Source organism: Octopus bimaculoides, chromosome 5 (assembly GCF_046866305.1).
Source record: "Octopus bimaculoides isolate indiv1 chromosome 5, ASM4686630v1, whole genome shotgun sequence".
Lineage (NCBI taxonomy): Eukaryota > Metazoa > Mollusca > Cephalopoda > Octopoda > Octopodidae > Octopus > Octopus bimaculoides.
Window position 1 is genome coordinate 20,723,697 of NC_142932.1, and position 25,359 is coordinate 20,749,055.

General features: G+C 43.9%; 1 protein-coding gene across 1 annotated transcript in view; it reads left to right on the top strand.

Annotated features, from left to right (window-relative positions):
• LOC149135442 (uncharacterized) overlaps positions 1–24,911 on the top strand; it is a 38,182-nt gene extending 13,271 nt beyond the window's left edge. Inside the window, exons 2-3 of the mRNA XM_089352052.1 lie at positions 5,825–5,999; positions 12,529–24,911. Of these exons, the coding sequence (XP_089208178.1) occupies positions 12,570–24,761 (12,192 nt within the window). The 5' untranslated portion in view covers positions 5,825–5,999; positions 12,529–12,569 and the 3' untranslated portion in view covers positions 24,762–24,911. The remainder of the gene's footprint in view (positions 1–5,824; positions 6,000–12,528) is intronic.
• Positions 24,912–25,359: the final 448 nt, after the last annotated feature.

Below are 25,359 nucleotides of genomic sequence, written 5' to 3' on the forward strand. Positions count from 1 at the left end.
AGGTAACAATACCTTGTAGTCCTCGAAGATGGATGCTGGAGTGTGTTTTCTGGAGAACCTTGTTTCACTAATGGCAGTCACATCCAAATCAAGTGACCTGAGATCATTGAGCAAGTGGCCTTGCTTCCAAGCCGATCCCGGGTTACGCACATCCACACACCCCGTTCTCAGCACGGTCATGATCGTCGGAGAAATAAAAAGAGGTTACTCACCTTGATTTTCGAGAAGCCCGGAACATTCGGGCCTCTCTACTGACGAAAATTTGTTAAAAGGCCCTTCCAACAGCCTTTTATCAATTGATTTTTTAAAAATCCCCATATTACCTGGGAAATTTTCTCTTATAGATTTATAAACGTCTGATGACGTTTTAATTAAAAATCTGTCCTTAGGGATTTTGAGGATGAAATCCTTAAATTCCTTTCCCTCTGTCTCTATTTTGTTTTTGTTTTCACTTACAAAATCCATCAATTCACTGTTGCAATTCTTCACAACAGAGAAATTGATGGATACATTTCGTTTACAGCCTGATGAATATTCTTGTTCGTGAAGTTACGCAATTGGTTGGTTGTGTTTCTGCGATTTCAAGCTGTTGTGGATGATGTTACTGTTTTTGAAATTGTTGTTCTTGTTCTTGTTGTTTTTGTTGGAGTGGCTGTGAATTGTGTTGCAGTTGTGGTTTCAGAATAAGTTTTTGTTGATTTCTTGGAGTAGGGCTAAATACTCTCCTCCTCATTCGCCTTTTCGCTTTGGTCACTGTGATCCATTGATCGTTCAGTTCAACTTTCTCCATGTCATTGAGTTGATGTTCGTTTGAGAGGTAGAGCATTCAGAAGAAGCTTGCGTTTCCGTGGCAATTGGAGGTAGACTCCTTCTTTGTCTTGCTTTGGAAGTGGGTATGCGTGTGGACGTGGCTGTATGTGTAGGATTCTAGAGCACTTGTTCGTGATTTTGCATTTGTGGTGTTCATAGTGTTGGCAGTACTGGGAGTTTAATTTTTCTCGTTTCAGGGCAGGAAGCCTTTGAGTCACAGATCCACATATGTGGTATCTTGGCTTTCTACCCTCCATTAAGACCAACAGGTGAGTACCATCCGGGAGATCAATTATGTCGGGTAGCTGGTCGATATGGTCCTGCTTAGACTGTAAGGTCAGTTACATACCTATACGAGACCAGTTTTGCTCAGGTATTTTCTTGACTTCCAATATTGTCAATTCACTTTCTTCTGGACCTGCCAAAACGGCCACCACTGACCAGGTGATGAATATTTTTGGCGGCACATTCAACACCTTAATCTTGGCAAGGCGTTGGCCGCGATAGCTGGTGATTAAAAGAACGTTCTCATTCCTCAAAGTGGTCGCGGAATGACACCTGGCTTCCTCTTCCTTCCCAAATCTCACCTCAATGGTTTCAAAATTCTTTCCTCGGGTGATGTGGGTCTTTTGTTCCCATACGTTCCCGAGGCATTTTTGTATTTCGCTCTCAGGAGCATTTTCCACCCGTTGGATGGTGGGCTTAGAGCTACCCTTCCCCTATTCCTTTTTACAATTTTCCTTGCCATTTTAAAATCTTTATCTATGCGGAAATTTTCCATATGTCTCGCCGCAAACGCAAAAGAAGCAGAGGCGATATTCGCGTTTTTATCCTTCATTTCTTTAGTATTGTTATTGCTGCTGCTGTTGCTACTGTTGCTGTCGAAAGTTTTTACGTTGCTTAGATGCAAAACATTATTTATCTCGGTGACGTCATTGGGTTTAGGACATTCTATATTCTTCTCATTTTTTCCGACGCTTCTTTATCAGCCATCTTTAACTGAATAATGAAATCAGCAGAATATAATTTTTTCCCAATAGTTGCTCAGACTGAAAAAATATTGATGCGCACCCACTGCCATACAGGGGGTGTTTCTACACAGAAATACTACCTACGCCGTCCAGACGATCTCAAAAATGCAATGATAACAATAAAATGAAGGCCGAAAAGATTACAAACACTATTTCAACTTACGGAGCTCCAAATTTCCGTGACTTTACAGTATGGCGGCCATGATAATAATAATAATGATCATTTTTTATTTGCCACCAGGGCGAAGGATGAGGGGACAATACAAAGACAGACATAGTGTGGGGTTTGCATATAACGGAAAAAGAAAGTATACACGGTATACGTTAAAAAAAGTGAAGTACACATAGTATACGGGGCTAGAAGAAAAGATAAGTGATAGTGATGGGGTCCTCCTGATACAAGAGGACTTCTGGGGATAATCAAGGAACCCACCATCCAAGATCACCCCGAATACCAAGGACGAGTGACCTCTCCAACTCCTTTCTTCCGACTCACAGGTCTACACAGAGAGTGATACCATCCACTCTTAACATTTTGGCAAATTTCACCCACCTTTCCATAAATCCACTCGAGGACAGCACTTCCATCTCAATCCTCTCTTTCTTTTTCAAGTGAAACTTGGAAAGGTCGATGAGGGCTTTACCAAAGAGGAATGTTTCTGTTCTCATTCCTTTCAGCCTCGTCCATTAGATAACTTCTTTCGCCACAGCCACAAGACAAAGGAAAACTGCCTTGCCAGTCGATTAAAGGAGGGCGGTGAGGCAATCATCATTATGGACTCGGATGACAGACGGTTCCGTCCCAGGCACGACAGCAGCTGTTCGACATAACTCCATAAGTCAGCAATGCCCGGACACTGAACGAGTGGATGCCGAACGGTTTCGTCGCTCTTCGAGCACCTCGGACAAGCCCGCCTGACAGCATATCCGTGCCTGTAGGAAGCTACACACATCTGCTCAGAACTGAATAGCAAGCGCCCGTCCTGATCCATCAAGGTCTTGATCATGGTGTTGTTTTCACGTTGCGTCTCCACCGTTCGGGTCAACCGGATGGCTTTAGTTCCTTCATGTTTTAGCGCATTCTGACAATACACCCTTTATGTTTGGCTTCAAAACACCAGTAGCACTGCCAGGCCAAAGACAGCTGGTGAAATCTTTCATTTTCATCTCGGCATCCATGTGGGTACTGTTTAGGTGAATTTCAGTAAGAATAAAGAAAGGGAGGCAATATGCCGTTTCGGCAAGCCAACTCTCTATGTATGGGATCTTCCATTTGGGGGCAGTGAGTGATGGGTCGCTGCCACGTACATTTTGCAGAAATGTCGAGGCAAGGATTGTTTAATGTTTGTATTGATCAGATTAGTAAAGTTCCTGGCGAAGGTGGTGCACTGGTGAATTTGGACCAGTCTAAGGCATTCGATAGGGTGGACCATCGGTATCTGGGGGCTGTTCTCGCAGCGGCTGGACTGGGGCTGACCTTTCGTGGCTGAATCAGCGCTATGTATAGCAACATCGAGTCTGTAATGCGGGTGAACGGTTTCTTCTCGAAGCCGTTCGCAATCGAGCGTTCGGTTCGACAGGGTTGTATCCTGTCTCCGCTTCTCTACGTACTGGCTCTTGAGCCATTGCTGCGGAGGTTGGAGGCGGCTGGGGGCGATCCTCGTGATCTGTGTTACGGAAGAATTGCGACGGCGTATACGGACGATGTCACCATCATCGTGTCGGACGAAGGGCAGCTACTTTTGGTAGAAGACGCCATCAAAAGATACGAGACGGTGGCAGGTGCAAAACTTAACCAGGAAAAATCAGTTGGTTTGCAGCTCGGCACCTGGAGAGGCACGCCAACTCCTCCCAACAGCGTCGTGGGTCGCTGGACGGAGGGTCCTGTTAAATTGCTCGGGGTCTGGTTTGGTCCAGGCCTCCAGATAGAGAAAAATTGGAGTGAGATCACAGGCAAGGTGACTACCCTAACCCAGACCTGGTCTGGAAGGACGTTATCTTTGCTAGGGAGGGCGGAGGTTGCATCTGTGATAACCTACCGCCTGACCGTCGTGCCTTGCCCCAATTTTTTGCTGAACAAGTTGGAACGGCTTCTATTCCGCTTTTTGTGGAGTGGGAGACCACCACTTGTGAGGTGCTCTATCTGCTGCCAAAAGCCGTTAAAGGGTAGGTTAGGGATGCCTCGGCTGATGATGCACAAATCTGCGTTGAGGTTGAGACATCTCTGGCTTTACTTGGATGATAAACGGATATGGTCTCCGCACGTCAAGTTCTTCTTTCCGCAATTGGAGTCCCTGCGGGACTTGGGTCCATGGATCACGCGGAGACCTAGAATGGGTGATTGGCACAAGGAGTGCAGACAGGCACTTACGCTGTTTTCTCAGGCGGGCAATACTGGCAACGAGGCTACCACTGCGGATTTCTATAGCGGATTAGTAGCGGCCAAGCCTGATGACGTCCCAGGGGAAACGCTAGGCTACGATGGAGACCAATTAGCCAGTCTTTTCGGTAGGACATTCGGGCCGGGGAACCTGGATAATTTCCAGAAATCCCTGGCTTGGTTGATCTATCGAGGGGCTTTACCAGTTCGAGAGAGGCAGTCACGGCATGTTTTGGCGTCCCTCCTACATGCCCGATGTGCATACGGGACAGTGAAACTGTTCCGCATGCCTTTGTGCATTGTGAGGAAGTAAAGGGGCTGATTGCCTATGCCGAACGGCTGATGTCGGAAACAGAAAGAGTACAGCTGTCGGCTGAGTCGGTTACAAAAATTATACCACCTTTTTCCTTTAACAAGGAACGTATGGTAAGTTTCTTCTGCGTAGTGGCCATACTGAAAGACACAATATGGACGACGCGTGGAAGAGGAGTTGAGACAGGTAAATTCATCTCCGGACACGGGTTGATTAGTTTTTTTTTAACTATCATCTGCGGAGTAAGATCCGTCTGGAGAGGAAGTCCCTGTCTCGGATCTTTGTGATTTGACGGCCAACACTTGTTTTCTTAACGAAACACTTTCAAACTTGGGACACTGGTAGAATGTGTCATACAAAACAACTTTTTCTCTTAGACTTCTTAACAAAAAATTGTACATCGCAAGTTGTTTCATGTTAAAGTTGTCGTATTTCTGTAATTTCAACCAATCACTGACGTCTATTCAGCTGAATACAGTCAGCGCTCTTTCGTAAACAATCATTTTTGGCCGGTCATAAAAATGTTATTCCCTGTGACATATTTCATCCGGTTTAATCATAATTTATACGCATATATTGTTTATATAATAAATTACGCTGTGCGTATCTGTGTGTGTATATTTTTGCCATAACCTCACTCATAACCCTAATCCTAACCCTAACCCTAAGGACCTTTGTGATTTGACGGGCAACATTTTTTTATGTAGCGTTTTTGGTACCGAAACACTTTCAAACTTCGTATACTTGTATATTTTGTGGTATAGAACAGATAATAAATTTTGTATTCGAAGTTATTTCACGTTAAAAATTGTCTTATTTCGATAATTTCAACTAATCACTTGAATACAGTTACTGCTGTGACGGTGTATATGGTATTAATCCCCGTTAGTTCTGACATTTCCGATTAACTAGACTGTTCGTAAACAAAGGGGAAAAAGTCATCAAAATACTTGAATATTGCCTGCACTTGTTATTGGAGCTACCAGAATTATTAATGCACCTCCACCAAGTGCTTCATTTCCTAGAAATAGCAGTCAAATCTTCTTATAGTCTATATCCTTCACTTCCAGTATCTGCAATAGCTCAGCTGTGGGGTTTTGCCCGCCACTGCCGCATAACTGCCTGTTTGAACCTGCATAATTCCGTTATTCACCGCTTCACCCATGAATGGGGAAGCCAAATAAAATTTTCAACAAATTCACAAATTCAAAACAATATTCACCAATACAGTAATTCAACAATTCAGTAATTCAAATAACACAAAGCAATAACTCTTTCTCTTTATTATAGGCATATAGCCTTTTTTATAGAATGGACATTACAAAGACAGACAGCACAAACGTGGGATACATAGAATGATTTTCGAATGAATTATGAAGTGTGAAATTAAGATAATGAAATGGCTTTCTACCCCGCAAAGTAGGAAGTCCCATTTTACTGTTTTTATAATCAATCATTTTGTCCAGTAAGTATCATGTTTATATTACATAAGGTATTGTCTTCATACATTACCACTGGTGGCAGTTCATCATATTGAAATCACTTTCGTGTAATTTCCATTCTTTTTCCAAATAATTCCTTTAGTCTTGCTGCTATTTCGTCTCCCACTAGCACTGCTTTTATAATACGGTTCTCTTCATTCTCTGCTAATTTCACTCTTATTACGACCTTCATTTTTGCGTTACGCTTTTCCATTTCTACACTTTTCTCGTACGTCACTAACACTCGTTCATACTTCCCTTTGCGTAGCTCTCTGGGTTATATTTCTTCACTCTCTACACCAGTAACTGGTGTCTCCATTTCTGTTTGTTGTTCGTTTTCTTCTGTCTTCTGTCCTTCCTTCTCCTTACTCATTGAAGGTACTGGCTCTTGAGTTCGATTCTCTGTTGCTTCCTCATTTCTTCTTTTCTCTTTTTTCTTCTCCTCCACCTTCCTTTTCTTTATCGGTGGAGATTCGCTATTTCCTTTCTTCTCCACGAATGTACACTGTATTTCCTTCTCCGATATTACATTCACTTTTATCTGACGTTCTTTCTCCACCACCTCCTGTTCGTGTTTCTGGGGATACTTTGTCTTCATGTGTCCCCTTACTCCACATTGGAAGCATATTGGTGGTCTACCCTCCTTCATAACTCTCAGTCTTGTCTCATCGGACAGGACTATCGCTTCTATCATTTTGTGGAGGTCAGGCAGGCTGATAAGTATCATCACCTCCAGGCCATACCCCCATCAGTTGACCTCCAATGTCTTTGACATTTTCAATATTTCCACTTTCTCCTCTGTGTTGTAGAGGATGGCTGCCACAAGCCAGTCCTCGTTAATTTCGGGTGGCACTCTCCCTATTCTCACTCTGGCTGCGCGTCTGCCACAGTAAGTAGGTAAGATTGCCCACTGTGCTGATTTTAAGGCTACGGTGGAGTACTTCTTTGCTTCGTTTTCATTAACGAAGCATACCTCCCCCGTGTCAAATTTTCGTCCTCTGTTGTAGAAAGTCGTCACTTCATTAACTTCTTTCAAACATTTTTCTATCTCTTTAACGCCTGCTATTTCTACTTCTCTTGTGTTGAGCGTTCGGTAAGTGATTATTTTCCTTTCCGACTTCTCTGTTATTTCTTTGGTGGGTGTCAGTCTCAAACATCCTCCTTCCTTCTTCAAGAGGTTATCAAACTTTTTGTAATCAATATCTTTCACTTCTAGTTTCTGTATTTGCAGTAGCTCCGCTGTCAAGCCTATGATTGTTACCGCAACATAACTTCCTGTCTGCGTATTCATTCCGTTATTCACTGCTTCACCCATAAATGGGGAAGCCAAACAAAATTTTCAATGACTTCAAAAAATTACAAATTCAACAATCACCATTTCAACAATTCAATAATACAGCAATTCAACAGTTCCGTCATTCAACAATTCAATAATTCAATTAATACAAAGCAATAGCTCACACTAACTTCACTCGAATTTTCTTTTATTTGGCACACATTCCATGACACAGAGGAGACAGCACAGGACACCACAAAAGAAACATTTAGGGGCTGGGGTTATGCCTTAGTTAAAAATCAAATATAATGAAATCGGATCAAATCGGATGAAGTACACCATATAATGAAATCGAAATAAAAATATTTAGATTGTGTTTAGATATAATTACGAGGTTCTTGTTCGACCCACCGGTTTTTTCCTTTTTTTTAAAACTTTTATAATACCCACTTTTTTTTAAAAAATTTTCTTCCGATATTTCCTTCTTTTCCGTTCAAACCGGCCACGCTAGCGTGGTCCCATTTACTCTCAACTTCCTTACAACATTTGTCCATCTTTTTTCAAACACTCTTCGACACAGGCGTCTCCTCTCCAGACTGATATTACTGGATAGGTGATAGTTAAAAAATTTAACCAACCCATGTCCGGATATGAAGTTGCCTGTCTCAATTCCTCTTCCACGCTTCATCCAAGCTATCTCTTTCAATATGGCTACTATGCAGACAAATGACGCCTCCTTTTCCTTTGTAATGGAGGGGGTGGCACAATTTTGATGATAGACTCAGTCGATAACCGTACTCTTTCTGCATCTGACACCAGTTGTTCGACACAGGTTATCAGTCCCCTTAGTTCCTCACAATGTACGAAGGCGTGCGTGACAGTTTCGCTGAAACGCCCGCACCTCGGGCATGTGGGTAGGATATCAGCACCATGCCTTGACGACCTCTCTCGAACTGGCAAAGCCGATCGGTAGCACAACCAGGTCAGGGATTTCTGGAAGTAGTCCAGACACCCCGGCCCGAATGTTCTCCGGAAAGGGTTGACAAGCTGTTCTTCGTCGAAGCCCAGAGTTTCTCCCAGGACGTCTACCAACCCGCTATAAAAATCCACAGTTGTAGCCCCGCTGCCTGCATTGCTCACCCAAGAGAACAGAGCGAGTGCATTTCTGTACTCTCTCTGCCATTCACCCATTTTTGGTCTCCGCGTGATCCAGGCGCTTACGTCCGGCAGGAACGTCAATTGTGATAGGAAGAACTTAACATGCGGTGACCACACCCGTTCACCATCCAGGTAGAGCCAGGTGTGTCTCAGCCTCAGCACGTACGCGCGCATCCTCAGCCAAGGCATCCCAAGCCCACCCTTTAGCGGTTTCTGGAAGCAGATGGAGCGCCTCACAAGTGGTGGTTTCCCATTCCACAAAAAGCGGAAGAGGATCCGTTCCAGCTTGGTTAGCTACACCCCGGGGCAAGGCACAACGGTTAGGCGGTAGGTTATCACCGATGCTGTAAACACTTGTGCAACCTCGGCCCTCCCTAGCAAGGATAGCAACCTCCCAGACCAAGTCTGGGCTATGACCGCCACCTTGCCTGTGACCTCGCTTCAGTTTTTCTCCATCTGAAGATCTGGTCCAAACTAGACCCCAAGAAATTTGACCGGGCCTTCCGTCCAGCATCCCACGACGCTGTTGGGAGGCATCGACTTCCCCCTCCAGGTGCCGAGTTGCAAGCCAACTGATTTTTCTTGGTTAATTTTTGATCCTGCCACCGCCTCGTATCCTTTGATGGCATCTACACAAGGTAGCTGCCTTTCGTCAGACACGATGATGGTGACATCATCCGCATATGCTGTAACATAAATCACGCGGGTCACCCATCCCCGTGGCCCTCAACCTCCGCAGCAGTGGCTCAAGAGCCAGCACATACAGGAGCGGGACAGGGGCAGCCCTGGCGAACCGAACGTTCGATCGCGAACGGCTTCGAGAAGAAACCGTTCACCCGGACGATTGAATCGATGTCACTATACACAACATGGATCCATCCGCGGAAAGTCGGGCCCAGTCCGACCGCCCGGAGGACCGCCGCCAGATACCGATGATCAACCCTATCGAATGTCTTAAACTGGTCTAAATTCGCCAGTGCCCCACCTTTGCCAGAAATTTTACCCACCCGCTTATAGTGTTGCGTATGAGGTGAAGATTGTCGTGTATTGTCCTGCCTGGGATGGCACATGTCTGCGCCTCTCCCACCAGGTTGCCCACGACTAGCCTCACTCTCTTGGCTAGCACTTTGGCCAAAATCTTTAACTCTGTTTAGCAGAGTTATGAGCCTAAAATTAATAATATCATTCCCCTTGCTCGGGTCTTTCCTGATCAGTGTCACTACTCCCGGGTTCACAGATTTGGGAATTCTCCCGTTCTGCTGCCAGTTCGCGTATACACCGGCCAGTATGTTCCCGAATAAGTTTGGCATACTCTTATAAAATTCGTAGGGGAAGCCATCCAGTTCCGGCGACTTGTCCCCGGGGTACCCGGAAGTACCTCTGTAACCTCCGCAGCTATGATCAGCCCCTCACAGCGCTCGCCTCACGTGCCGAGAGGCACGGGCCATCGGCCAGGAAATTCCGAAGGGCATCCCCATGGTCCAGCCCCCCACCCCACCCCACGGAACAACGCGGCGAAGCTCCTGAAAGTCCTTACACATCTCTTTCAGTCTGTCGATCTCCTGTCCTTGTTCGTTTACCACAGACCTTATCGTGGCATCTATGCCACGTTGGGTTTCTACCGAGCGAGCCCACCCAGCAATGTTGATACCCTCGCGAACCAGTGCACGTATTTTAGCCCGGACTCTGCAACCTTCGTATTTGACCTTGAGGTGTCGGTCCACGGCCGATCTCGCCGCCAAAACTTGGGGTGCAGAGATCTCACCGTCTCTTCTAATGCCTTAACTAGAGACCCTTCTACTCTAGCCTTAACTGTTTGATAAATCTAATAGACTCAAGTCGAATGGCTCCTTTGAGGCCAACCCACCACCGGTTATTCAACACGGTTCCAGTGAGTGCCCTCATGACTAACTCCTTAATCTGGTTACGGTATGTTTCGCAAGCCAATAGGGTCTTGTTCAACTTCCAGTAACCAGGTCCCTGTCTATGGACTTCATCTATATATACCCTACACGTCACTAATTTGTGATCTGTATATGGTATATACGTAAATTGTGAACAGCTAAAGGAGGACCTATCTCTGGTGTTCACTACTATCCTGTCTGTATAAGACCTGCGAAATCCGTCGTTATTACTCCAGGTTCACACTGGAACGCTTGGATTCTGAAGTTTGAATCGATCCGCCAGCCTGAAACGCTTCAGCAGATCGATGAGGCGTGAGTTACTTCTCCTATAGGTCGATCCAACGTTGTCCAGGCGTGCGTCCAGTACAACGTTAAAGTCTCCTAACATAACTATCGTCCTTGACATCACAAGAAAATCCTCCAGGCGTCGATAGAACTCATACACTAACTTCACTCGACTCTGAAATCACTCGGATCGTTACTATTTATACTTTACTCAGACCAGTCAATCTCTCGCAAGGGGGCGTCTTATCTCTCGTCACAACAGGTTATCATACCAGAAGTTTATATTTTGTCCGCATTCTTCTCACGGTGAGTTTAATCGTTGACGTGTCCCAGTTTAAAGGCTTACTAACATATAACTGACGTTCGTGATCTTCCAGTTACCTCAACCCTTGCAATTTTAAATCTAACGTGTGGCTTTACCTAGACACATTAGGTGAGTGGTTCCCATACATTCTCAGGCTGCAATCCCCTTGGCAAGCAGGCCACATTCCTAGCGTCCTCCCACGCCCCCTACTCACCACCACTTTCTGCAGCAAATTCAAAACAACTGTATTTCACAAATATTACTTAACCTAATTAACCCATTATTTTTTTATATACACTAATCCGTTTTAGCTAAACCATTATAGCTCCACTTTTCTTCAACGCTCCCTGGACTTTTCTACTGCCTACAAGGGGGCAGCACCACCCACTTATGGAACCACTGCGTTAGATGAACTTTCGTTTCAAGCTTATTTATTTTTATGGGGTTGCAGTCAATTTAACATTAAGGAAAAGGCTCAAGTTTTTAGTTATCTTTCATTTGCTTTTCTTATCTTTCCTATAATTAAGCAAATTTTATGCACTACGAATTTTATTCTCCCTTTAGACTTTTATTACCAGTGCTTGCTTCAGGAGTGGCTCAAGGTATGCGACTGTACATTCATTGATGATTCTATCTTATATATATATAGTTTCTCATTCGTGGCTACATAGACACACCCGCTCACACACACACACACACACACACACACACACACACACACACACACACACACACACACACACACACACACACACGGTTTTCTTTCAGTGGTTGACCGTTACTTTAAGGTGGTAAGGCACACAAGCTGAAAACCATACACTGCCCGAACCTATTCCCTATTCTCTAAGCAAAACTGCAAAATCAGTCCTTTAGGCCACTCAATCCAGGGCATTGTTGGGGGTGAAGAACAGATCTGGAAGGCTTCAGAGAGCTCCTGAGAGAGCAAAAAAAGGTAGTTAAGAGGGAAATTACTAAATATGAATGTGTAACTGGAAATGAGGTTGTAAATTCTATGGATATGCTGCCACATTGCATAAAAACAGTATTGAAAATCCTAGCATATGAACGAAGAGTTGCAAGAAACTAATGATTTTAAAATACCAAATAAGACCAAATGCTTCAACTGGGCTGTAACAAAGAAAACAAATGTTACTCATCTATAATATGGTCTGATAACAGCAACTCCTGCCAGTTTTTGCAGTTCTATGTAGACATATTTTGTGGCTCGTCTTTCGATGGTGGAATCGATCAGATATAATTATGATTTTTAACATTGCCACAAAACTGTAACTTTATGATGAAGAAATAGTTGATTAAAATCTACTTCAGTATTCAATTAGTGCTTATTTTACCAACCTCAAGATGTTTGAACACAGAACGGAAATATAAGTAACTGAAAACAGTTAGTCATTTCTTTTATTGCTTCACTGATTGTGACATTAGCAGTTGTTATGTATTTAACTTAATATTCATATTAATAGTAACAGTAAAATTATAGCGATGATACTACTACTGTACGATGCTGAAATGACTCAACTTCACTGGTGACGTCATAGTTGAAAGTAAATGATTATTAAACCATTTAGTTTCAGTTCTCTGCATTGAGAATCAATTTGAGGTGACCAGAATGAATACCATAGAGAAAGATAGTTTTTCGAGTTATGAACACCTCTTCTCCCAAACTGAAGAAATGGCTGACCATTCACAATACCCAGATGATTTAGATGAGGAATTATGCATAACTACAGGACTGAATAAATGCGAAGCTATTATAGAAAATACTATTGGACTTGTTGATTCTCAAGACAACGTTGGTGAAAATTCTAATGCGAATGATAATGACGATATGATGAAAAGGATTGAAATAGATGTTAGGGAAAGTCAAAACAATGACCAGTTAAACGATGATGGTGAAAATTGCTCAGCAAAATATGACTATTCAAAAAACGAGAAAACTAAGAGATGTTTATGTGAAGTAGCAGACGATAGGAACGTGTGTGTAAACAACAAATTGGAATGTAAGACACTGAATGGAAAAAAGGTTGTCAGCCCTGATAACCATCCAGTTAAATCGAACAAGAGAAGCGCAGAATTAGATAAGTTTTTACCAAAGGAAGACGAAGAAAATTTTGCAACGAACAAAGAATGCAAAATAAAAGGAGGAAAAATATATTCGATATCAAGAATAAACACACATGGCATTAATACAGCCACGGAAATGATTCAAAATAGTATAACAAATTCAACTTACACGTTGTTTTATATTTCTAAATATTCAAGGAAGGAAAAATCGGAAAATAATGATGAAATTTCGTCAACTAGAAAACCATTCGAGGAATGCCAAAATTTCCCAACACAAGAACCCAACCTCAGTGTACAAAAATTATACCCTCTCTGTATATCGTCACGTCGATACAGAACTTCGTTGGCGGATATGTCATATAACAACATATCGGTAAGAAAATCAATCAACTCATCTAGAAAAAGTTCTAAAAGCAAAATTTCAATGTTTTTGAGATGTCGGACATTTTCATATTCACGTAATAATAATAATTCAGCAGAATCATTTTCGAGGTCGTCCAGTCCAAGATCAGGGCGATTTCGTCGGTTACGAGATTCACTGGAACGTGCCAGATCACGTAGGATACCAATTGCATTATCACCTCGTTCTTCTGCACCTATACCATATAGTCGGTTACGAGATTCACTGGAACTTGCTGCCAGATCACGTGGGATACCAATTGCACGTTTACGTCGCTTTACTACACCTACACCATATAATCGGTTACGAGATTCATTGGAACTTGCTGCCAGATCACGTGGGATACCAATTGCACTTTTACCTCGCTCATCTACACATACACCGTATAGTCGGTTACGAGATTCACTGGAACTTGCTGCCAGATCACGTGGGATACCAATTGCACATTCACGTCGCTCTTCTACACATACACCATATAGTCGGTTACGAGATTCACTGGAACTTGCTGCCAGATCACGTGAGATACCAATTGCACATTCACGTCGCTCTTCTACACATACACCATATAGTCGGTTACGAGATTCACTGGAACTTGCTGCCAGATCACGTGAGATACCAATTGCCATTTTACCTCGCTCTTCTACACATACACCATATAGTCGGTTACGAGATTCCTTGGAACCTGTCAATAGAGATATATCAAATAGCTTACCATATGCATCACCACGTTTTTCCATGTCTCCGTATAGGTCACAACATTCACTGCCACGCTCGAACATATCAATGCCATCATTTCATTCTCGTCGTAGCTCGATCTCTCAACAAAGCATACCGTTACAATATCGGTTACCAAGGCCACGTCGTTCATCAAGATTACGTCGGTCTCCAAGATTACGTAGCAGTAGTCAATTGGCGCCAAAAACATCATTTCGTCATCGTCGCACTACGAGACCTAGACGAAGCACAATGTCTCCATATAGGGATCCAAGATTACCTAGTAGCAGTCCATTAACGCCCGAACCATTATTTCGTCTTCGTCGCATTTCGATCCCTGGGCGAAGCACATCGTCATCATCCAGGTCACGAACTTTAGAGAGCAGTAATTCATTGGGACCAGAAACATCATTTCGTCTTCGTCGTAGTTCGAGCTCTAGACGAAGCACACCGTCACAATATCAGTTACCAAGTTCACTTCGCGGCAGTTCGATCTCCGGACGAAGGACACCATCACATAATCGGTTACCAAGACCACTTCGCAGCACTTATACGAGGCCAGCGTCCATATTACGTGAAGAATCAAAAGTTACTGATGCAAAACACCGTGGTACCTATACGGTGCCAACGTCCAAATTACGTCGTGTTACCTATACGAAACCAGCGTCCATATTGAGAGATGAATCAAACCGTAGCAGTTCTAGCTATGACAGTAGTGCTTCGGCGGAATATAAGGCACGAAAGTTACGTGACTTTCAAACAACAAATATAATAGTTGATCCTCAAGAATTTGAAAAACAAGTAAATCCTTTCGTAACATGGGACCCTGACACTTCGAGATGGAGTCGTGATTTTGAAGATAGTTTAGAAGAATTTTGGGCAAATCCTTACAGAGAGGATTCTAGGCATAAATCCCCATCAATGAAATATTCCAGCTCCAGTTCATTGGCGCCAGAGACATCGTTCGATAGTCGCATTTCGAGCCATGGGCGAACAATATCGTCATCATCCAGGTCACGAACTTTAGATAGCAGCAGTGTGGAGCCAGCATCATCGTTTGATCTTAGTCGCATTTCGAGCCCTGGGCGAAGAACATCGTCATCATCCAGGTCACGAACATTAGATAGCAGCAGTTTGGAGCCAGCATCATCGCTTGATCTTAGTCTCATTTCGAGCCCTGGGCGAAGAACATCGTCATCATCCAGGTCACGAACTTTAGATAGTAGCAGTTTATTGGAGCCAGCATCATCGTTTGATCGTAGACGCATTTCGAGCATTGGGCGAAGAACATCATCATCATCCAGGTCACGAACTTTAGATAGCAGCAGTTTATTGGAGCCAGCATCATCGTTTGATCGTAGACGCATTTCGAGCCCTGGGCGAAGAACATCGTCATCATCCAGGTCACGAACTTTAGATAGCAGCAGTGTGGAGCCAGCATCATCGTTTGATCTTAGTCGCATTTCGAGCAATGGGCGAAGAACATCGTCATCATCCAGGTCACGAACATTAGATAGCAGCAGTGTGGAGCCAGCATCATCGTTTGATCTTAGTCGCATTTCGAGCAATGGGCGAAGAACATCATCATCATCCGGGTCACGAACTTTAGATACCAGCGGTTTTTCTGAGCCAGAACGTAGTCGCATTTCGAGCATTGGGCGAAGAACATCGTCATCATCCAGGTCACGAACTTTAGATACCAGCAGTTTATTGGATCCAGAATCATCGTTCGATCGTAGTCGCATTTCGATCCCTGGACGAAGAACATCGTCATCATCCAGGTCACGAACTTTAGATAGAGGCGGTTTCTTGGAGCCAGAAACATCATCTGATCTTCGTCGTAGCTCGATCTCTGAACAAAGCGTACCGTTACAATATCAGTTACCAAGGCCACGTCGTTCATCAAGATTACGTCGGACTCCATTGGCGCCAAAAAGACCATTTCGCCTTCGTCGCATTTCGAGCCCTGGACGAAGCACAATGTCTCCATATAGGGATCCAAGATTACCTAGTAGCAGTCCATTAACGCCCGAACCATTATTTCGTCTTCGTCGCATTTCTATCCCTGGGCGAAGAACATCGTCATCATCCAGGTCACGAACTTTAGATAGTAGCAGTTTATTGGAGCCAGAAACATCATTTCGTCTTCGTCGTAGTTCGAGCTCTAGACGAAGCACGCCGTCACAATATCAATTGCCAAGTCCACGTCACAGCAGTTCGATCTCTGGACGAAGGACACCATCACAGTATCGGTTACCAAGGCCATTACGCAGCACTTATACGAGACCAGCATCCATATTGAGAGATGATTCAAACCGTAGCAGTTCTAGCTATGACAGTAGTGCTTCGTCGGAATATAAGTCACGAAAGTTACGTGACTTTCAAACAACAAATATAATAATTGATCCTCAAGAATTTCAACAACAAGTAAATCCTTTTGTAACATGGGACCCTGACACTTCGAGATGGAGTCGTGATTTTGATGATAGTTTGGCAGAATTTTGGGCAAATCCTTACAGAGAAGATTCTAGGTATAAATCTCCATCAGCGAGATATTCCTCCTGCAGTTCAATTGGGCCAGACTATTGGCTCAATCTTAGTCGCGTTTCAAGCCCTGGGCGAAGAACTTCGTCCTCATCCAGGTCACGAACTTTAGATAGCAGTAGTTTATTGGAGCCAGGAACATCGTTTGGTTTTAGTCGCATTTGGAGCCCTGGGCGAAGAACATCGTCATCATCCAGGTCACGAACTTTAGATAGCAGCAGTGTGGAGCCAGCATCATCGTTTGATCTTAGTCGCATTTCGGGCCCTGGGCGAAGAACATCGTCATCATCCAGGTCACGAACATTAGATAGCAGCAGTTTGGAGCCAGCATCATCGCTTGATCTTAGTCGCATTTGGAGCCCTCGGCGAAGAACATCGTCATCATCCAGGTCACGAACTTTAGATACTAGCAGTTTATTGGAGCCAGCATCATCGTTTGATCGTAGACGCATTTCGAGCATTGGGCGAAGAACATCGTCATCATCCAGGTCACGAACTTTAGATAGCAGCAGTGTGGAGCCAGCATCATCGTTTGATCTTAGTCGCATTTCGAGCAATGGGCGAAGAACATCGTCATCATCCAGGTCACGAACATTAGATAGCAGCAGTGTGGAGCCAGCATCATCGTTTGATCTTAGTCGCATTTCGAGCAATGGGCGAAGAACATCATCATCATCCGGGTCACGAACTTTAGATACCAGCGGTTTTTCTGAGCCAGAACGTAGTCGCATTTCGAGCATTGGGCGAAGAACATCGTCATCATCCAGGTCACGAACTTTAGATACCAGCAGTTTATTGGATCCAGAATCATCGTTCGATCGTAGTCGCATTTCGATCCCTGGGCGAAGAACATCGTCATCATCCAGGTCACGAACTTTAGATAGAGGCGGTTTCTTGGAGCCAGAAACATCATCTGATCTTCGTCGTAGCTCGATCTCTGAACAAAGCGTACCGTTACAATATCGGTTACCAAGGCCACGTCGTTCATCAAGATTACGTCGGTCTCCATTGGCGCCAAAAAGACCATTTCGCCTTCGTCGCATTTCGAGCCCTGGACGAAGCACAATGTCTCCATATAGGGATCCAATATTACCTAGTAGCAGTCCATTAACGCCCGAACCATTATTTCGTCTTCGTCGCATTTCTATCCCTGGGCGAAGAACATCGTCATCATCCAGGTCACGAACTTTAGATAGTAGCAGTTTATTGGAGCCAGAAACATCATTTCGTCTTCGTCGTAGTTCGAGCTCTAGACGAAGCACGCCGTCACAATATCAATTGCCATGTCCACGTCACAGCAGTTCGATCTCTGGACGAAGGACACCATCACAGTATCGGTTACCAAGGCCATTACGCAGCACTTATACGAGACCAGCATCCATATTGAGAGATGATTCAAACCGTAGCAGTTCTAGCTATGACAGTAGTGCTTCGTCGGAATATAAGTCACGAAAGTTACGTGACTTTCAAACAACAAATATAATAATTGATCCTCAAGAATTTCAACAACAAGTAAATCCTTTTGTAACATGGGACCCTGACACTTCGAGATGGAGTCGTGATTTTGATGATAGTTTGGCAGAATTTTGGGCAAATCCTTACAGAGAAGATTCTAGGTATAAATCTCCATCAGCGAGATATTCCTCCTGCAGTTCAATTGGGCCAGACTATTGGCTCAATCTTAGTCGCGTTTCAAGCCCTGGGCGAAGAACTTCGTCCTCATCCAGGTCACGAACTTTAGATAGCAGTAGTTTATTGGAGCCAGGAACATCGTTTGGTTTTAGTCGCATTTGGAGCCCTGGGCGAAGAACATCGTCATCATCCAGGTCACGAACTTTAGATAGCAGCAGTTTATTGGAGCCAGAAACATCGTTTGATCGTCGTCGCATTTCGAGCATTGGGCGAAGAACATCGTCATCATCCAGGCCACGAACTTTAGATGGCAGCAGTTCATGTTATATCGTTGAACCAGATTCTGTAGATGGTAGCAGTTCATGTTATATCGTTGAACCACATTCTATGTTAGCAGAGGAGATAGACTTAAGGTCACGAACTTTAGATAGAGGCGGTTTCTCGGAGCCAGAAACTCCCTCCGATCTTAGTGGCATTTCGAGCATTGGGCGAATATCATCGCCATCATCCAGATCACGAACTTTAGATAGACGCGGTTTCTTGGAGCCAGAAACACCCTCCGATCTTAGTGGCATTTCGAGCATTGGGCGAATATCATCGCCATCATCCAGATCACGAACTTTAGATAGACGCGGTTTCTTGGAGCCAGAAACACCCTCCGATCTTAGTGGCATTTCGAGCATTGGGCGAATATCATCGCCATCATCCAGAGCACGAACTGTAGATAGAGGCGGTTTCTTGGAGCCAGAAACACCCTCCGATCTTAGTGGCATTTCGAGCATTCGGCGAATATCATCGCCATCATCCAGAGCACGAACTGTAGATGGCAGCAGTTCATGTTATATCGTTGAACCAGATTCTATAGGTGACAGCAGTTCATGTTATATCGTTGAACCAGATTCTATAGGTGACGGCAGTTCATGTTATATCGTTGAACCAGATTCTATAGGTAACAGCAGTTCATGTTATATCGTTGAACCACATTCTATAGGTGGCAGCAGTTCATGTTATATCGTTGAACCAGATTCTATAGGTGATAGCAGTTCATGTTATATCGTTGAACCAGATTCTATGTTAACAGACGAGATAGACTTAAGGACAATAACTTTAGATACCAGCGGTTTCTTGGAGCCAGAAACACCCTCTGATCTTAGTGGCATTTCGAGCATTGGGCGAAGAACATCGTCATCATCCAGGTCACGAACTTTAGATGGCAGCAGTTCATGTTATATTGTTGAACCAGATTCTATAGGCGACAGCAGTTCATGTTATATCGTTGAACCGGATTCTATAGGTGACAGCAGTTCATGTTATATCGTTGAACCACATTCTATAGGTGGCAGCAGTTCATGTTATATCGTTGAACCAGATTCTATAGGTGACGGCAGTTCATATTATATCGTTGAACCACATTCTACGTTTGCAGACGAGATAGACTTAAGGTCACGAACTTTAGATAGAGGCAGTTTCTTGGAGCCAGAAACACCCTCTGATCTTAGTGGCATTTCGAGCATTGGGCGAAGAACATCGTCATCATCCAGGTCACGAACTTTAGATGGCAACAGTTCATGTTATATTGTTGAACCAGATTCTATAGGCGACAGCAGTTCATGTTATATCGTTGAACCGGATTCTATAGGCGGCAGCAGTTCATGTTATATCGTTGAACCAGATTCTATAGGTGACAGCAGTTCATGTTATATCGTTGAACCAGATTCTATAGGTGACAGCAGTTCATGTTATATCGTTGAACCAGATTCGATAGGTGACAGCAGTTCATGTTATATCGTTGAACCACATTCTACGTTTGCAGACGAGATAGACTTAAGGTCACGAACTTTAGAAAGAGGCGGTTTCTTGGAGCCAGAAACACCCTCTGATCTTAGTGGCATTTCGAGTATTGGGCGAAGAACATCGTCATCATCCAGGTCACGAACTTTAGATGGCAGCAGTTCATGTTATATCGTTGAACCAGATTCTATAGGTGACAGCAGTTCATGTTATATCGTTGAACCACATTCTATGTTAGCAGACGAGATAGACTTAAGGACAATATCTTTAGAAAGCAGCGGTTTCTCTGATGCAGAAACATCGTTTGATCGTAGTGGCGGCAGTTCATGTTATATCGTTGAACCAGATTCTATGTTACCAAACGAGATAGACTTAAGGACAATATCTTTAGAAAGCAGCGGTTTCTCTGATGCAGAAACATCGTTTGATCGTAGTGGCGGCAGTTCATGTTATATTGTTGAACCAGATTCTATAGGTGACAGCAGTTCATGTTATATCGTTGAACCACATTCTATAGGTGACAGCAGTTCATATTATATCGTTGAACCACATTCTATGTTAGTAGACGAGATAGACTTAAGGTCACGAACTTTAGATAGAGGCGGTTTCTTGGAGCCAGAAACACCCTCTGATCTTAGTGGCATTTCGAGCATTGGGCGAATAACATCGCCATCATCCAGATCACGAACTGTAGATAGCATCGGTTACTTTGTACCAGAAACACTGTTGGATGATAGTGATATTTCGATCCCTGGGCGAAGAACATCGTCATCATCAAGGTCACGAACTCTAGATAGAGGCGGTTTCTTGGAGCCAGAAACATCATTTCGTCTTCGTCGTAGTTCAAGCTCTAGACGAAGCACGCCGTCACAATATCAATTGCCAAGTCCACGTCACAGCAGTTCGATCTCTGGACGAAGGACACCATCACAGTATCGGTTACCAAGGCCATTACGCAGCACTTATACGAGACCAGCATCCATATTGAGCGATGATTCAAACCGTAGCAGTTCTAGCTATGACAGTAGTGCTTCGTCGGAATATAAGTCACGAAAGTTACGTGACTTTCAAACAACAAATATAATAATTGATCCTCAAGAATTTCAACAACAAGTAAATCCTTTTGTAACATGGGACCCTGACACTTCGAGATGGAGTCGTGATTTTGATGATAGTTTGGCAGAATTTTGGGCAAATCCTTACAGAGAAGATTCTAGGCATAAATCCCCATCAGTGAAATATTCCAGCTCCAGTTCATTGGGACCAGAAACATCATTTCGTCTTCGTCGCATTTGGAGCCCTAGACGAAGCACATTGTCACAATATCAGTTACCAAGTACACCTCGTGACAGTGCGATCTTTGGACGAAGGACACCATCACAGTTTCGGTTATCAAGGCCACGTCGCAGTTCAGAGCCACTCAGCTCTTTGTGGTCTGACGCATGCACACCCGAGCATTATATGGCAGGTGACATTCAAACAACAAATATAATAATTGATCCTCAAGAATTTGCACAACAAGTATCTCCTTTCGTAACATGGGACCCTGATACGTCGAGATGGAGTCGTGATTTTGAAGACTCTTTGGCAGAAATATGGGATAACCAAAGGCGTATCAATGTTATGGGTCGTGGTACCTCTACAGCATCAGCATCCATATTACCAGTGGAATTGAAAAGTGCCGATGGAATAAATCGTGGTACTTATACAAGGCCTGCGTCCATATTACGTGAGGAATCAATAGTTACTGATGGAGCACGCCGTGGTACCTATACAGAGCCAACGTCCATATTACGTCGTGGTACCTATACGAAACCAGCGTCCCTATTGACAGCATCACAGTATCGGTTACCAAGGCCATTACGCAGCACTTATACGAGACCAGCATCCATATTACGTCGCATTTCGAGCCCTGGGCGAAGAACATCGTCATCATCCAGGTCACGAACTTTAGATAGCAGCACTTTAATGGAGCCAGAAACATCGTTTGATCGTAGTCGCATTTCGAGCCCTGGGCGAAGAACATCGTCATCATCCAGGTCACGAACTTTAGATAGCAGCAGTTTATTTGAGCCAGAAACATCGTTTGATCATAGTCGCATTTCGAGCCCCGGGCGAAGAACATCGTCATCATCCAGGTCACGAACTTTAGATAGCAGCAGTTTATTGGAGCCAGAAACATCGTTTGATCGTAGTCGCATTTCGAGCCCCGGGCGAAGAACATCGTCATCATCCAGGCCACGAACTTTAGATAGCAGCAGTTTATTTGATCCAGAAACATCGTTTGATCGTGGTCGCATTTCGAGCATTGGGCGAAGAACATCGTCATCATCCAGGCCACGAACTTTAGATAGCAGCAGTTTATTTGAGCCAGAAACATCGTTTGATCGTAGTCGCATTTCGAGCATTGGGCGAAGAACATCGTCATCATCCAGGCCACGAACTTTAGATAGCAGCAGTTTATTTGAGCCAGAAACATCGTTTGATCGTAGTCGCATTTCGAGCATTGGGCGAAGAACATCGTCATCATCCAGGCCACGAACTTTAGATAGCAGCAGTTTATTTGAGCCAGAAACATCGTTTGATCGTAGTCGCATTTCGAGCATTGGGCGAAGAACATCGTCATCATCCAGGCCACGAACTTTAGATAGCAGCAGTTTATATGAGCCAGAAACATCGTTTGATCGTAGTCGCATTTCGAGCATTGGGCGAAGAACATCGTCATCATCCAGGCCACGAACTTTAGATAGCAGCAGTTTATTTGAGCCAGAAACATCGTTTGATCGTAGTCGCATTTCGAGCATTGGGCGAAGAACATCGTCATCATCCAGGCCACGAACTTTAGATAGCAGCAGTTTATTTGAGCCAGAAACATCGTTTGATCGTAGTCGCATTTCGAGCATTGGGCGAACATCGTCATCATCCAGGCCACGAACTTTAGATAGCAGCAGTTTATTTGAGCCAGAAACATCGTTTGATCGTAGTCGCATTTCGAGCATTGGGCGAAGAACATCGTCATCATCCAGGCCACGAACTTTAGATAGCAGCAGTTTATTTGAGCCAGAAACATCGTTTGATCGTAGTCGCATTTCGAGCATTGGGCGAACATCGTCATCATCCAGGCCACGAACTTTAGATAGCAGCAGTTTATTTGAGCCAGAAACATCGTTTGATCGTAGTCGCATTTGGAGCCCTCGGCGAAGAACATCGTCATCTTCCAGGTCACGAACTTTAGATAGCAGCAGTTTATTTGAGCCAGAAACATCGTTTGATCGTAGTCGCATTTCGAGCATTGGGCGAACATCGTCATCATCCAGGCCACGAACTTTAGATAGCAGCAGTTTATTTGAGCCAGAAACATCGTTTGATCGTAGTCGCATTTCGAGCATTGGGCGAAGAACATCGTCATCATCCAGGCCACGAACTTTAGATAGCAGCAGTTTATTTGAGCCAGAAACATCGTTTGATCGTAGTCGCATTTCGAGCATTGGGCGAACATCGTCATCATCCAGGCCACGAACTTTAGATAGCAGCAGTTTATTTGAGCCAGAAACATCGTTTGATCGTAGTCGCATTTGGAGCCCTCGGCGAAGAACATCGTCATCTTCCAGGTCACGAACTTTAGATAGCAGCAGTTTATTTGAGCCAGAAACATCGTTTGATCGTAGTCGCATTTCGAGCATTGGGCGAACATCATCATCATCCAGGCCACGAACTTTAGATATCAGCAGTTCATATTATATCCTTGAACCAGATTCTATAGATGGCAGCAGTTTATTGGAGCCAGAAACATCGTTTGATTTTAGTCGCATTTGGAGCCCTCGGCGAAGAACATCGTCATCATCCAGGTCACGAAGTTTAGATAGCAGCAGTTTATTTGAGCCAGAAACATCGTTTGATCGTAGTCGCATTTCGAGCATTGGGCGAACATCATCATCATCCAGGCCACGAACTTTAGATATCAGCAGTTCATATTATATCCTTGAACCAGATTCTATAGATGGCAGCAGTTTATTGGAGCCAGAAACATCGTTTGATTTTAGTCGCATTTGGAGCCCTCGGCGAAGAACATCGTCATCATCCAGGTCACGAAGTTTAGATAGCAGCAGTTTATTTGAGCCAGAAACATCGTTTGATCGTAGTCGCATTTCGAGCATTGGGCGAACATCGTCATCATCCAGGCCACGAACTTTAGATATCAGCAGTTCATATTATATCGTTGAACCAGATTCTATAGATGGCAGCAGTTCATCTTATATCGTTGAACCAGATTCTATATTAGCAAACGAGATAGACTTAAGGTCTCGAACTTTAGATAGCAGCAGTTTATTGGAGCCAGAAACATCGTTTGATTTTAGTCGCATTTGGAGCCCTCGGCGAAGAACATCGTCATCTTCCAGGTCACGAACTTTAGATAGCAGCAGTTTATTGGAGCCAGAAACATCGTTTGATTTTAGTCGCATTTCGAGCCCTGGGCGAAGAACATCATCATCATCCAGGTCACGAATTTTAGATAGCAGCAGTTTATTGGAGCCAGAAACATCGTTTGATCGTAGTCGCATTTCGAGCCCTCGGCGAAGAACATCGTCATCATCTAGGTCACGAACTTTAGATGGCAGCAGTTCATCTTATAACGTTGAACCAGATTCTATGTGAGCAGACGAGATAGACTTTCAGTCCTTAAACAGGGCTTGACATTGTCCAGACTCCAGGAGATTCGTGAATTAGACCTCAAATGCTAAACGTTGAACAATGTCTATTTGAATTCGATGAACAATTTTAATACAATAAAGCTGAAAAAATTTACATTGTATTTTAATTCCAGAAAAGTCAAATACTTCTGAAATTATCTGTACATAATAATAACCATAAGTTGATTGGTGGGTTGAATTCTCCAGTCACGCATTACACCATTTCGAAAAAGAGGAGGGGAGAATAAAGGAATGAGGGAGGGAAGAGTAAAGGAGAGAGAGAGAGAGAGAGAGAGAGAGAGAGAAGAAAGAAAGGGAGATAGAGTGAAAAGGAGATAAAGTGAAAGGGAGAAAGAGGGAATGTGTGTATGTGTGTTTGTGTCAACATATGAGGTGCAGGATGCGTCCACTTACTAGGCTTAATAGTTGCAGACAACAAGTAAAGGAACACTACACACACATACTGGAAGGTGGGGGGTGGAGGGGAGGGAGAGGTTGTGGTGTGAAATGTATAATTTTTTTCACCAAGTTTTTTTCTATGTTACTTAGCCCATCTGTAACGT